This window comes from Spermophilus citellus (genome assembly GCF_964194105.1).
Source record: "Spermophilus citellus genome assembly, chromosome: 5".
NCBI classification, from domain to species: Eukaryota; Metazoa; Chordata; class Mammalia; order Rodentia; family Sciuridae; genus Spermophilus; species Spermophilus citellus.
In genome coordinates, this window is record NC_138186.1 from 67,860,179 (window position 1) to 67,875,172 (window position 14,994).

Below are 14,994 nucleotides of genomic sequence, written 5' to 3' on the forward strand. Positions count from 1 at the left end.
TAGGGTTACAAGTAGATTTTAGCAAGTAGGGAAATTCATAAATATGGAATCCATGAATGTTGAGGATCAATGTATCTTAATAACTGGAATTTATCTAGAGGTATATATTTCTACATTTTAAAACTTACATGTTTGAACTGGGCATGTGGTTCAGTGTGGTAGAATGCTTGCCTAAGCATGCATGAGGCCTTAGATTCCAGCACTGCAAAAAAATAAAATTATATAAATAACTAAAAACATACACATCTAATTAGTGTTCTTCATTAGGGGTGGACCTCTGAGAGGGTAGCTCTCAGAGCCCTTTTCACAGCCCTCTCACAGCCCTTTTTCACTCTTTTGAGACAGCGTCACACTTAGTTTCCCAGGCTGGTCTCAAACTTGCAATCCTACTGTTTTAGCCTCCCAAGTCTCTGGGATTACAGATGTGCATCACCATGTTCAGCTATTATACTTTTAAAAGGATGGAATGTCAAGTTGTATTAAAAGAAATGCCAGAATTTATGGCATGATTTGGACCCAGAAACAGCGCCTCTCACCACCTCCTCACTGCTCCAAATAAATATTTGGGGCAACAGTCCGAATTGACTAAACACATTAAAAAAATAAATCTCCAGAAATCATAGATCTAGAATATATTATTTTTTGTGAGTATTGTTGCTAGTGTAACAGGTATAAATCCTACTGCACCAATGCTTATGTGCAAGAAATATTGTTTTGTTTCTAAAAAAAATAACATAAAACCAACTTGAGCCGCAGTCTAATTTGGCTGGTATGTTAGGCAGTTGAGGTTACCATAACAAAAATACTGTAGACTTGGTGGCTTAAACAGTATAAATTTATTTCCTCTGGAGGCTAGAAGTTGGAGTTCCTCATGGTTCTAGATAATGGAGGGGTTCTAGTGAAGGCTTTCTTCCTGGCCTGCAGACAGCCCAATTCTTTGGTGCTCACATGGCTTTTTTTTTTCTTTTTTAAAAAATATTTGTTTTAGTTATACATGGGCAAAATATCTTTATTTTGTTTATTTATTTTTATGTGGTGCTGAGGATCGAACCCAGGGTCTGACACATGCGAGGCGAGCACTCTACCTCTGAGCCACAACCCCAGCCCCTCATATGGCTTTTTCTTAGTGCATGGGCATGGAGAAGGAGAGGGAAAGAGAGCATGGGCACAAGTGAATATTCACAGAAGGACTTTTATTTTTCTGACTAATCCTATTGGATCAGAACCCCACCTTTTTTGGCCTCATTTAACCTTAACTACTTATATACATAAAGGCTCCATCTCCAAAGAGTCATGTTGGGCATTAGGGATTTAACATATGAAATTTGGGGGGTACGTAAACATTCCATCTATAACAGCTAGTGTTTCTAATCATTCAGCTTTGCCAAGATTCCAAGCCCTAAGAACAACAAGAAAACAGACCCACTCCTAGGCCAAAAGGATCATATAGGCAGGGCCCACAGACTGTCCAGAGACCAAGGGCACCTCCCTGATGCTTTGGTACTAGTAAGATCCTGGATCTCAGAATAACTGAGATTGGATGGCCTGTCTGGGGCTACATGTGTACTTCAGAGAACTGACACTGAGCACATGTACAGGTCCTGCTTGTTTGAGGCCTACCAACCTGTAAATTTTCTAATCTGGAGAAACTTCCTGCTTTCTTGTTTCTTGCCTCAAAAATTATTCCATTTTCTCTTATCTTCTTGGTACATTTTAGAGTAATATCTTCAAAGAGTTTAGGCTTCTTTAAAAAATAGGAAAACTTCAGGAAGCTTCTATGTTCCTGCCAGAATTGCTAAGGTAAAATTTAAAAAGGGCTTGCTTCTCTTGGATGTAATAGAAGAGAGTAAAACACCCATTAAATGCTTCAGTCAATAATTGTGTTACACTAATGCTTCATTTCAAGAGAAAATTTTATAGTTATTATCTTTAGTTCAATAGTTTTAGTGGAATTAAGATTATAATATTTTCATACTGAAATGAGATTGGTATCATATCTAATAAAACTTAATACTGACTTCACATGCTAGTTAGCAGTAGAGCTAACACTCAAACCAATGTATCATGGCCCTGAATTCTATATATTTTTTTATTGAATTGTCCAAAAGAAAGCTATATGATTCTCAAATTTTTTTGTTAATTTCCAGTTCAAGAATGTCCTATTCCTTTCTGATATTAATTAAGGTACAGTTTATTGTACTTTTTCTTTCTTTTTTAAAAATATTTTATTAGTTGTTGATGGACCTTTATTTATATGTGATGCTGAGAATTGAACCTAGGGCCTCACACATGCTAGGCAAGCTCTCTATCACTGAGCCACAACCCCAGCACCGTATTGTACTTTTTCTTTTCTTTTCTGAACTGGGACTTGAACCTCTGAGCTATATCCCAGATTTTTTTTTCCTATGCTGGCAATTGAACTCAAGGGTGCTCTTACATCCACAGCCCCTTTTCACTCTTTTGAGACAGCATCACACTCAGTTTCCTAGGCTGGTCTCAAACTTGCAATCCTACTGTCTTAGCCTCCCAAGTCTCTGGGATTACAGGTGTGCATCACCATGCTCAGCTATTATACTTTTAAAAAGACGGAATGTCAAGTTGTATCAAAAGAAAATTACTTAGAAAATAATATTTGTATTTGTAATTAGAAAAACAAAATTGAGGATCTTATCAAATTCAGTTGATTTTATTGACTTTTTCTAGTGAGATATGAACACTTGATTTATCTTTCCTATTTTGCTAAAACATTTTTTTGGTCTAAAATAACCAGTGGGTATGCTTTCTTTTCCTTTTGGTGAGAGGGATCAATTTAATAATAAACTTGTTTTAAGTAAATTGGAAAGTTGGGATATGATTTCATCTTATCTTAGCCATTGTACAGCTTGCTTGCACACAAAATGTGAATTGCATACTATTGAAAACATAATTAAGTTCCAGATGTGTGTTTTGAAGCAAAATATACACAAAGTAATTCTAGGATTTACTCTTCTCTTGGGCACCTAACTTGATTCATCTAAATTCATATTTGAATCCAGTTACCTTACCATTATGTCTCCCAACTAACTTAGCAAATAACCTACTAATTTTATAGAATATGGAATACTTTGGGTAAATATCAATGATTATTTCTATCACCATAAAGTTAACTGAATATTTCTATGATATGCTCAAGTTACAAACTAGTGGGTAATTTGCATAATGGCATATGTATTATTATTGCACCTATTTTATACTATCAGTTTATTACTAATTCCAAGAAGCTCTAAGAAATATTATCATTATTAATTTTGAAATATTTAGGTATATTTGGAAAGTCAAGGAATTGAATTAAATCCACCAGAAAAAATGGCTCTTGATCCTTACACTGAACTCCGGAAACAGCCTCCTCGTAAGTACGTCACCCCATCGGACTTTGATCAACTTAAGCAGTTTCTCACCTTTGATAAACAGGTAAGTGACCTGGGAAAGAAGGTGTGCTTGTTTCAAAATATGGCACATGTGTTTATTGGAAAGCTGTTTTACTAGCTTTATTGGTAATGATTTTAAAATATTATATCTATAATTTAACCATTTGGATATAGTGCTGTCTTTTTGATTTCATGTAGGGTTAGAGTTATGCCAATGGCTAAGTTTCTTATTAGAGATCAAAAGAATATTGTGGAGTTAAGTTTTGTGAATCTCAACATATGTTCACATCTTAAAAAATTCCTGAGCTACATCTACTCCCACTTTACATTTTCAGTTGACCATTTCTTTTCCCTAAAATGCATTTATCTCATAGAATCTTTTTGGAAAACCTGAAGTGGATTATTGGGAAATTTCAAAGCTGTTGCATATTTATTAGTTTCTAATATTAAAATAGTTAATTTCACAAAAACCTCAGTGTAAATGCTTCCTTGTTAAATGTTATGCTAATGTTGGAGTACAGAATATTGTGAACATTTTCTGACTCTTTGTTCCAACCTTCCTAATTCTTTTCCTTGTAAGTCCAAGTGTGTAAATTGATTGAATCTTCTTTCCCTAGTAAAGAGGAAGTGAAAAGAGAAAAATTATCCTCAATACTTGGTTATTTTCCCTCCTCTCCCAGAAGTTAAATTTCTTTTTGTTGAGAAGATTATACCTAGTGTTATGGTCATCTTTTAAGGATTTTCTTTGTATTAGTCATTATCTGTTATTACTTGCTATTTAAAGATTATGTTGATACTATTACTAGAAGATGTGTGCTAATAGAACCAGAAAAAATAGACTGGTTAATAGTTAATAGATGAAAATTCTTTCCATCTTTTCATACTAATTATATATCAACCGTTCACATGTATTTTTATTGATTTATGTAAGCCACTGTATAGAGTACCTCTTTGCTCTCTTAATTCAGCTTCTTTTTCATTGATGAACGTTTTGAGTTAAAGTAAGCTCTTCTTAGCACAAATAAGCCTTTTCTTTTCTCCAGCTATTAACATCTGATAGGTACCCCAAGATGTTTTAGGATCTTTGATGAATATTTCTTTTTTTTCCATTTACCATCTGAAATTATCACAGTCTTTCCAGATAATCATTTCATCATTGTCTCATGTATAATGCCAAAGTAAGTTAAACTCTCCAGTTTTAGAATTCTTACTTAAGTTTTAACTTTGGATTCCACAAAGGTTCTTCGATTCTATGCAATCTGGGATGATACAGACAGTATGTTTGGTGAATGTCGGACCTATATCATTCATTACTATCTAATGGATGATACAGTGGAGATTCGAGAGGTCCATGAACGGAATGATGGGAGAGATCCTTTCCCACTCCTGATGAACCGTCAGCGTATGCCCAAGGTTTTGACAGAGAATGCAAGTATGTTCAAATTATCCTGTTATTGAGGACTTTTTTTTAATCTTTAAGGAGTTTTTTATTCAGTGTGGTTGTTCCTTTATACTTGAAAAGTTCTAGATGTTTTCTTAGCAAATGGTTCTTAGGTTCTTAGCAAATGGCTTTCCCACAATACACCACCTTTAACTTGATTCAGACATGATTCCCAGACAATCTGGTAGAGATGACTGATATGTAGATCAAGGAAACCAAGCAGTGGGAGATTAATTTAAGGAAAAGTGGAATAGGTTTCTGAACTGAAGTGATTTAATAATGGATTTTTATTGTACTTTTTAACAGGACTTGTGATTTAAGGATGTAGCTTAGCTTAGCATTTTCTTATATGCTTTCCTGATTTCACTTCTCATCTCAACTAATTTGTAAATAGGAAGTTTCTATGTGATTTAACTTGAGATTAGGAAAGACATGTCTGTAACTCAGAGGGAGGGATCCAATTGCTCAGAACCTACTCTTTTTTTTCACTGATCTAAAATAACACCTTGATGGTAAGAAGGCAACAAAATGGTAATGGGTACCTGCTGTTTAATATTTCCTAGGATAAGTAGGCTTGCTTTACTTATTGACTTAGCAGTTAAAGACTTTTCTCTTACAAAATGTTTTCTTGGTCACATGTAATAGCATCTCCAATGTTTGAGAGTGAAACAATTTTGCAAATGTGTTCATTGATTTTTTTTTCTTTTTGCTATGTTTTCTGGAACTAGGATATAAGGAATTCTAGGTATTAAGCAAGAGGTTTGACTAGATTAGTGGCTGTAAACAAATTGGGCAGTGCAAAGGCTAAATTCAACCCACCCAAATGTATTTCTTAGCCTGTACAGTGTTGTTGTTTAATGCAGTGTTTTTTTGTGAGCAAGGAGTTAGAGGATTTTTATCCCTGTGAATATAGATAAATAAAATGTGGTGAAGGTGCACCTTGATTACTATGAATTAGTGAGAAGCAATAAACAAGATGTACACAGAGAGCAAATGAATGGATCTAAAAAAGAGTGCTGTCTAGAAAACAAAGAAAGAGAACAAAATGATGCACTAAAATTTATATAATGTGAAACCCACACAGAACAATACTACACATGGTACACATTCAATCAAAAATGCTGCACATTGGGGCTGGGGATGTGGCTCAAGCGGTAGCACGCTCGCCTGGCATGCGTGCGGCCCGGGTTCGATTCTCAGCACCACATACAAAACAAAGATGTTGTGTCCACCAATAACTAAAAAATAAAATATTAAAAATTCTCTCTCTCTCTTTCTCTCTCTCCCTCTCTCATTCTCTCTTTAAAAAAAAAATGCTGCACATTAGTGGCAGAGGAGTCTGGGGTTAGTCCTTTCCAGTGATTCTGACCAGAGTCAGAGTCCTACAGTGCTGGACCAGAGGCCAGTGACTATGGATGAGGCATGTGGGCCTACCTTGACGCATGGGAGAGAATTGGGGAGAATGGACTACCTTTTTGAGGTATTCCCTGGTTCATGCTGATCTCAAACAGCAAACTATTGCTGCATCTCAAGGATTTAGAAGAAAAAGATCAAACAAAACCTAAAATTAGTAGAAGGAAAGAATAAAGATAAGAAGTAAATGAAATAGACACTTAAAAGAATGTAAAAAAAATCAATGAAACAAAGAGCTGGTTCTTTAAGAATGTTAAAAAAAATGACAACACTTATCTTGACCAAGAAAAAGAGAAAAGACACAAATAAAATCAGAGATGAAAAGGGAGACATTATAGTTGATACCACAGGCATATAAAAGATCATAGGAATTATGAACAACTATATCCCAGCAAACTTAATAGCCAAGAAATGGACAAAATCCTGTACACATGCACCTTATCAAGACTGAATCATGATAATAGGGAAGTTGAACTGACCAGTAACAAGTAACAAGTTGATGAATTAGTAATAAGTTTTCCATTAAAGAAAAGCCCAGGGACAGATTACTTCACTGCTGAATTCTACCAAACACTTTGAGAAGAACTAATACCAATTCTTCTCAAATTATTTTAAAAAACTAAAAAGGTAGGAGTTATTCTAACCACAGTCTATGATGTCAGTATTACCCTGATGCCATAACCAGACAAGGGTATAACAACAAAAAGAAAACTAAATGATTAAAAAAAATTGATATGGAGGTAATTCTTTGAAACAAATTCTATGAGGCCAGCTTTATGCTGATAAGAAAATTATAGGCTGATATCCTTGGTGATCATAGATTGAAAAATCCTCAACAAAATACTAGTAAACCCAAACCAACAGCACATTAAAAAGATTATTCACCATGATCAAATGCTTTTCATTGCAGGGATGCAGGATGTACATGTTATGTTTTAGATTTGAAATGTCTCCAAAGCTCATGTATGAAACAATGCAAGATTTTTCAGAAGTGAAATGAGTAGATTATAAGAATTATGTATTAATCAGTGGATTAACCCACTGATATGAATTAACTGGGTAGTAACTGTCAGCAGCTAAGGTGTGGCTAGAGGAAGAAGATCACTGGAAACATGACTGTGGGGTTTATTTATTCTCCCTGATGAGCAAAGCTCGTACTCTGCTTCTGGTGGCTGCATTCCAAGTAACTTTCTTCTTCCACACCCTTCTGCCATGGGCCTCACCTCAGGCCCAAGGCTATGGAGTTGTCAGACCAAGGACTGAACCTTTTAGTCCATTAGCCAAAATAAACTTTTCCTTCTCTAAGTTGTTCTTGTCAGGTTTTGGACATAGTAGCAAAAAGCTGACTAAAACATGTGATATGCCATATTAACAGAATGAAGAACAAATACAACATGATCATCTCAAGAGATGCAGAAAAAGCATTTGCTAAAATTCAACCTTTCTCACTCTCTTTTTGGTTTTCATACACTTTACTATTTATTTATAATATTCAACATCTCTAACAATGAAAATGCTGGGTAAATTAGGTAAAGAAGGAATGTTTCTCAACACAATGCCCGTTTAGAAGAAGCCAATAGCTAACATTATACCAAATGGGGAAAAGCTGAAAGTTTTCTAAGATCTGCAACAAGACCATAATGCCAACTTTTACCACTTTCATTTATCATAGTACTAGAAATCCTAGCCAGACCAATCAGGCAAGAGAAAGAAATAATAAAAAGCATCAAAATTGGTCAAGAGGAAGTCAATGTCACTGTTTTCAGATGACATGATCTTATATGTAAAAACCCCAAAGACACCACCAACAAAAACAACAAAATCAGAACTAAAAAGTTAATTCAGCAAATTTTAGGATATAAAATAAATATATAAATATCGCTAGCATTATATGCCACTGTGAATTATCTGCAATAGAAACAAAGATAGCAATCCTATTTACAATAGCTACTAAAACCAAATACACAAAAACAACTAGGAATAAATACCTAGAGGTGAAAGATCTCTACAATAAAAATTAAAATTATAGAACACTGATGAAAGAAATTAAAGAGGACACATAAAATAGACATCCTGTGTACATGGATTGGAAGAAATAATATTATTAAAAAGTATATACTAAGCCCAGATCTGCCTCACTGACCTATGCAGGAGCTCTTGCCCAAGGTAGGCCTGAGACCACCCCGTGACCAGCAGATACCTGCCAGAGCTCAGGCTTAGCCCAGGACCACCTCTGCCCACTGGTAGACACCCACCAAAGTCAGGCTCAGCCCAGATCTGCCTCGCTGACCTGCACAGGGGCTCAGGCCCATGGTAGGCCCAAATCCATCCCATCAATGGCAGACACCAGTCAGAGTTCAGGCTTGGCCCAGGATTGCCTCTGCGCACCAGTAGATACTGCTGGACTCAGGCTCAGCCCAGACTTGCCTTGCTGACCTGTTCAGGACCTGGGGCCCAGGGTAGGCCCAAATTCATCCCATCCCTAGCAGATACCTGCCAGAGCTTAGGCCCAACTCTGACCAAACTGTCTGACCTATGCAAGAGCTAGGGCCCAGGGTAAGTTTGAGTCTGCCACACTCCCACCATCACCTGGGAGCCCAGGTCTAACCTACTTTCATCTTGAGATACTGCAGCCATCCCCAGAGCCTTCTCCATGCAGTAGCCTCTACCTTGGACAACAGAGAGGGCCTAGAAGCAGCTGCATCTTGGAGCAGGAATCCCAAAGCCAGTATAAGGCCCACCCTTTCATCCCCATCTCTGAAAGACATTGTATTCATCTTGGGGCACTTCCACTACTATCTCCAGTTACCTCCTGCTATTGCCACCTATAATTGCAGTAGCATCTGTCCTGGAACACCGGAAGTGCCTGGAAGCCCAGCACCAAGGTGAAATACAGATAATCTGCACAGATGCTACAAGAAGATAGGGTAGAAACTGTGATACCTCAGATCCACACAGCAAGTAAGGAAATCCCATAGACAACATGCAAAAATAAGGGAGGAAAGTGCCCCAAACAAACCAGGATACTATAATATCAGAACCCATAGACAGTGCAGTTGATGAAATGTCAGAAAAGGAGTTCAAAATGTTCATAATTAAAATGGTCTGTGAATTAAAGAATGACCTAAATGAGCAAATATAGGCAAAAATTGGTCACTTCAACAAACAGATAAGAGAGCAAATAGGCAACAATTGAAGACACCAATAAATAGATAAGGGAGCAAATACAGGCATCCATTAATCACACCAACAGAGAGATAAGGGAGCAAATACAGGTAGAAAAAGATTACTTCAAGAAAGAGAGACTTTGAAAAAATAAATCAGAAATCCTTGAGATGAAGGAAATAATAAACCAAATTAAAAAAAACTCAATAAAAAGCATCATTAACAGACTAGATCACTTGGAACACAGAAGATCAGATAATGAAGACAAAGTATACAATCTGGAAAATAAAGTTGACCACACAGTGAAGATATTAAGAAACCATAAACAGAACATCCAATAATTATCGGATAGCTTCAAAAGACCAAATATAAGAGTTATTGGGATAGAGGAAGGCACAGAGTTTCAATCCAAAGGAATGCACAATCTCTTCAATGAGATAATATCAGAAAATTTCCCAAACATGAAAAATGAATTGGAAAATCAGATACAAGAGGCTTACAGGACACCAAATGTACAAAATTACAACAGATCTATACCAAGGCACATTATAATGAAAATGCCTACCATACAGAATAAGGATAGAATCTTAAAGGCTGCAAGAGAGAGGAATCAGATCACATATAGGGGGAGACCAATTCATATCTCAGCAGAGTTTTCAATCCAGACCCTCAAAGCCAGGAGATCCTGGAACAGCATATTACCAAGCTCTAAAAGAAAATAGGTGACAACCAAGAATCTTGTATCCAGCAAAATTAAGGTTTAGATTTGATGATGAAATGAAAACCTCCCTTGATAATCAAAATTTAAAAGAATTTACAACTTGAAAGCCTGCATGATAGAACATCCTAGGCAAAATATTCTAAGAAGAGGAAATGAAAAACAATGATGAAAATCAGCAGAGGGAGGTATTACACTAAGGGAAAAAACTAATCGAAGGAGAAACCAATTCAAGTTAAATATCAAAAATAAAAGCAGCTGGGAATACAACTCATATCTCAATAATAACCCTGAATATAAATGGCTTAAACTCACCAATCAAAAGACATAGACTGGCAGATTGGATTTTTAAAAAGACCCAACAATATATTGCCTCCAGGAGACTCATCTCATAGGAAAAGACATCCACAGACTGAAGGTGAAAGGTTGGGGAAAATCATTCCCATGGACTGCAAAGGCAAGAAGGGGTTTCCATCCTCATATCAAATAAAGTAGACTTCAAGCCAAAATTAATCAAAAGGGATAAAGAAGGATATTTCATACTGCTTAAGGAAACCATTCATCAAAGAGACATAACAATAATAAATATATATGCCCCAAACAATAGAGCATCTACAATCATCAGACAAACTCTTCTCAAGTTCAAGAGTCAAATAGATTACAGCACAATACTTCTAAGTGACTTTAAAATACCTCTTTCACCACTGGATATATCTGCCAAACAAGCTAAACAAAGAAACTATAGAACTCAATAATACAACTAAAAACTTAGACATAACTGACATATATAGAATATTTCATCCTTCAATGAGCTAATACACTTTTTTCTCAGCATCACATGGATCCTTCTCTAAAATATACCACATATTATGCCACAAAGCAACTTTTAGCAAATATAAAAAAGTAGAGATCCTACCCTGCATTCTATCAGATTATGATGGAATGAAATTTGAAATCAATGATAAAATAAAAAATAAAAGCTATTTCAACACCTGGAGACTAGATAATATGCTACTGAATGAATAATGGGTTCTATAAGACATTAAGGAGGAGATTAAAAACTTTTTAGAATGAGAACACAATTCTTAGAACGAGAACACAAATCTGAGACACTATGAAGGCAGTATTAAGAGGAAAGTTTATTTCATGGAGTTCATTCCCTAAAAGAAGAAAAAGTCAACAAATAAATGACTTAATATTACATCTCAAAACCCTAGTAAAAGAAGAACAAATCAACACCAAAAGCAGTAGAAGACAGAAAATAATTAAAATCAGAGCTGAAATCAATGAAATTGAGACAAAAGAAATAATTGAAAAAATTGGCAACACAAAAAGTTCATTCTTTGAAAAAATAAATAAAACTGACAGACCCTTAACCATGCTAATGAAGAGAAGGAGAGAGAAAACTCAAATTACTCACATACTGATGAAGAAGGAAATATCACAACAGACACTACAGAAATAAAGAAGTATTCAAGGGGGATAGGTTTTAGGACCCTGTTGAGGAAATCAAAATCCACAATGCTCGAGCTCCTTATATAAAATAGCATAATATTTGCATATTAACTACATACATTATATATATATATATATATTTAAAATAATCTCTACATTATTTATAATGCCAAGTGCAATGTAAAGGGTATATAAATGGCTATTTAGGGAATAATTCCAGGGAAAAAAGGTCTGTACACATTCAGCACAGATGTTATATATTTTTTAAAATATTTTTAATATGCATGTGTTGAATCTGCAGATGCAGAAACAATGAACAATGAGGGCCAAGTATAATAGGAAATTATGGAAGTACCTTTTTTTAGATGTTCATGGACCTTTATTTTATTTATTTATTTATATGTGGTTCTAAGAATCAAACCCAGTGCCTCACACATGCTAGGCAAGCACTCTACCACTGAGCCACAGCCACAGCCATGGAAGTGTCTTTCAAAAATTCTCTAAACCAGGGCTTTCTTTTAAGTCATTGAGATGAATCAAAATTATATATTTATGATGGACATAACTGAAGTATCAAGATTCTGAAAGTTCTTTCATTATTGAAGGTAATTGTTTGAAGGTAATGTCAAATGTGTATTTGGCTTACTAAAAGCCTTCTGTTCAGCTGTTGAATGCAGTGCACAAGATTCTGAAAATGTGTTTTTCTTTAGACTAACTTCTGTACTTGAGTCTTATCTTTTAAATGAATCTGGAATACCTCTTAGTTGGACCTTTAGTACTCCAGAAAGTTGAATGCTTTTCCTCACTTCTCTGAGCATGTTTAGTAGCTCATTCCATCATTTGAAAATGTTAATTTAATATACTTATGGATGAAGAAAATATTGTGCTAGGTATTGGAAATCTAAAACTAATAGAAGGCCATATCTCAAAGGCTTTATAACCTGTGAGAAATACACACCAATCGCATGAATTCACAATATCATGTGATAATGTTTCATTTAGAAATAATATTAGTGGCTCTGTATACTAAAATTACCTATCATAATGCAGATCCTGAAACTTTCATTTCAGTAATATGATAGATTGTTTATTTATAGAAACCCTACTATGTTATAATTTCAAATACAAATATGGCTCTTTTTTTTAAACCTGGCATAGTGGAGATGGTGATAAAGGAAGAGAGCCCTTAAAGGCAAGAAGTGAGGTAAAAAATATCAGTTCACAAAGAAGCAAATACTAGATGTGGAGTTTGTGCAGGGCTATACAGGAAGATAGGAGAAAAGGCCAGGAGGAATAAATAGGGTAAGAAGACAGGACTCTACCTATGAAGCTGGGATCTTAGAAGGATCTTAGAACTATCATGGGGGAACCACTCTGCCGACGTAAATTAAAAAATTTACTTTCTTCTTCAGGTCTTGACTCTGAACAGAATGGGAAAAAAGAATCCTCCAAAGAAATCCCCACAAACCAACATTCTCACATTTGGAGCCAGAATTTACATATTCTGTTTGTTACCAGAATCCAAAATTGAAAATTTAGATTAATAATGTTGTGGTTTAGTAATGCCCACACTTGCCTGTTAAAAGCAAATGTAAATCCATTCTGAAAAGACTGATTTTGAAACCCAGGTCTCAATGAATTTCCATAACTAATAATCAGTAAATATATCCCAAATGCAATACTGATTTTACATTTAAAAATTTGTTAATTCCTTCATGCATAGATTGCTATAATCATCTCATTCATTGTCCCTGAACCCTGCCTCCAGTACTAGGTTACACTGTCCTCACATCAATGATTATGCTGAAATGAAATCATTATTTGTGTATTTGTTTAGTATCTGTTTCCCCAAACAGAATATTTTCTCCAAGAAGGCAGGAATTGTATTTATATTAGCAATTATTGCAATCACAATACTTAGTGTTACACTTAATGTATAATTAGTCACTAATAAATGTTGGATGAATAAATGAGTGGGAAGTTGTACTTCATTTGGTTGGATCCCTCCTCATCATTAAGATCATCTTATATGTTTTATAGAGAAGGACATTTGTTCTTTCTTCCTGTAATGATTTCTTCTAAGCATTAATTTTGCTAAGCTTAGTGACTTGTAGTGATATTCCAGCTGCATTTGGGAGAAAGACTTTATAAAAACCCTTTGGGATATTATTTGTGTGTCCAGTCAATAGATGGAAACACACAACTTTGTGAGAATGTAAGCAAAAGACTGTACTGCCCCAGGTTCTCAAGAATACTCAACTCATGTGCCAGGGTTTTTTTCCCCCTTATGCTCATTCTTTCTTCTTTTCTCTTTAATCCCACCTTATGTTAGAGAACTTCCCTCAGTGTGTGCTGGAAATCTCTGATCAAGAGGTGTTGGAATGGTACACTGCCAAAGACTTTATTGTTGGGAAACCACTCACTATCCTTGGGAGAAATTTTTTCATTTATGATTGTGATCCATTTACTCGACAGTTCTACAAAGAGAAGTTTGGAATCTCTGATTTACCACGCATTGATGTGAGCAAGCAGGAACCACCTCCTGTAAAACAGGTAATAGAATAGTAGTAGTTCTGAGTGAGAAAAAAAAATACTTTATGTAGAAATTGAAAAAAATTAAAAGAGAACTCCTATATGAATGCTCAATTAAAAAAAACAAATAAAGAATATGTAATAGAGTAGTTCACAAAAGAAATATAAGTGGCCAATTGACACATGAAAAGACCTTCAATCTAATAATCAAAGAAATGGATTAAAAATTATAATGTTTTTGAGTCTAAGTTAAAAAAGATTCACAATATCCAATCTTTGCCCATGTGAAGGCATGTGAATTTTCACATACTATTAATAGAAAAGCCAATCAGAATAATTTTTCTGAAGGGTGGTTTGTCATCATTTTGATTTTTAAAAATAAAATGTTATATATTTTTGGCCTAGAAAATGTTTTTGAAGACAAAGAGATATGTGTTTTATAGTGAAATGAAGTATAAGGCGATTGACAATTTAAGATATGTTAAATCCATATAATTAGAAGACTTAAGGCCTGTAAAAGAGGAAGTAAGTCTGTGTGTACTAACATTGTTCAATGTACATAATACATTTTAAGTGTATTTATAACATGATCCTATTTTTGTAAATTTCCCTATATAATATCTGCTTATATATACTTAGGAAAAGACCTGGAGGGATGTCAGCTATATTATTAATGGCAGTTGGTTCAACATGTGGGAATGTGGAGGTGCAGATGACCAGAAAACTTCCTTTTTATACTCCTATGTTTGGCTTTAATTTTTCTTTTTGTATCAAATCAGGTATTGCTTAAAAAAACATTTTTATTTTATTTTTTAAATTTTTCATTTATTTTTGTTGTGATCAAATACACACCAGCATACCAT

The 14,994-nt window shown here is 34.9% G+C and overlaps 1 protein-coding gene across 2 annotated transcripts in view; it reads left to right on the forward strand.

Moving 5' to 3' along the window:
* The window catches only part of EFHC1 (EF-hand domain containing 1), a 54,777-nt gene that overhangs the window by 15,283 nt on the left and 24,500 nt on the right, over window positions 1–14,994 (forward strand). For both annotated transcript variants that reach the window (XM_081295863.1, XM_081295864.1), the window contains 3 exons: window positions 3,301–3,450; window positions 4,647–4,839; window positions 13,932–14,152. In XM_081295863.1, coding sequence (XP_081151989.1) covers window positions 3,301–3,450; window positions 4,647–4,839; window positions 13,932–14,152 — 564 coding nt within the window. The remainder of the gene's footprint in view (window positions 1–3,300; window positions 3,451–4,646; window positions 4,840–13,931; window positions 14,153–14,994) is intronic.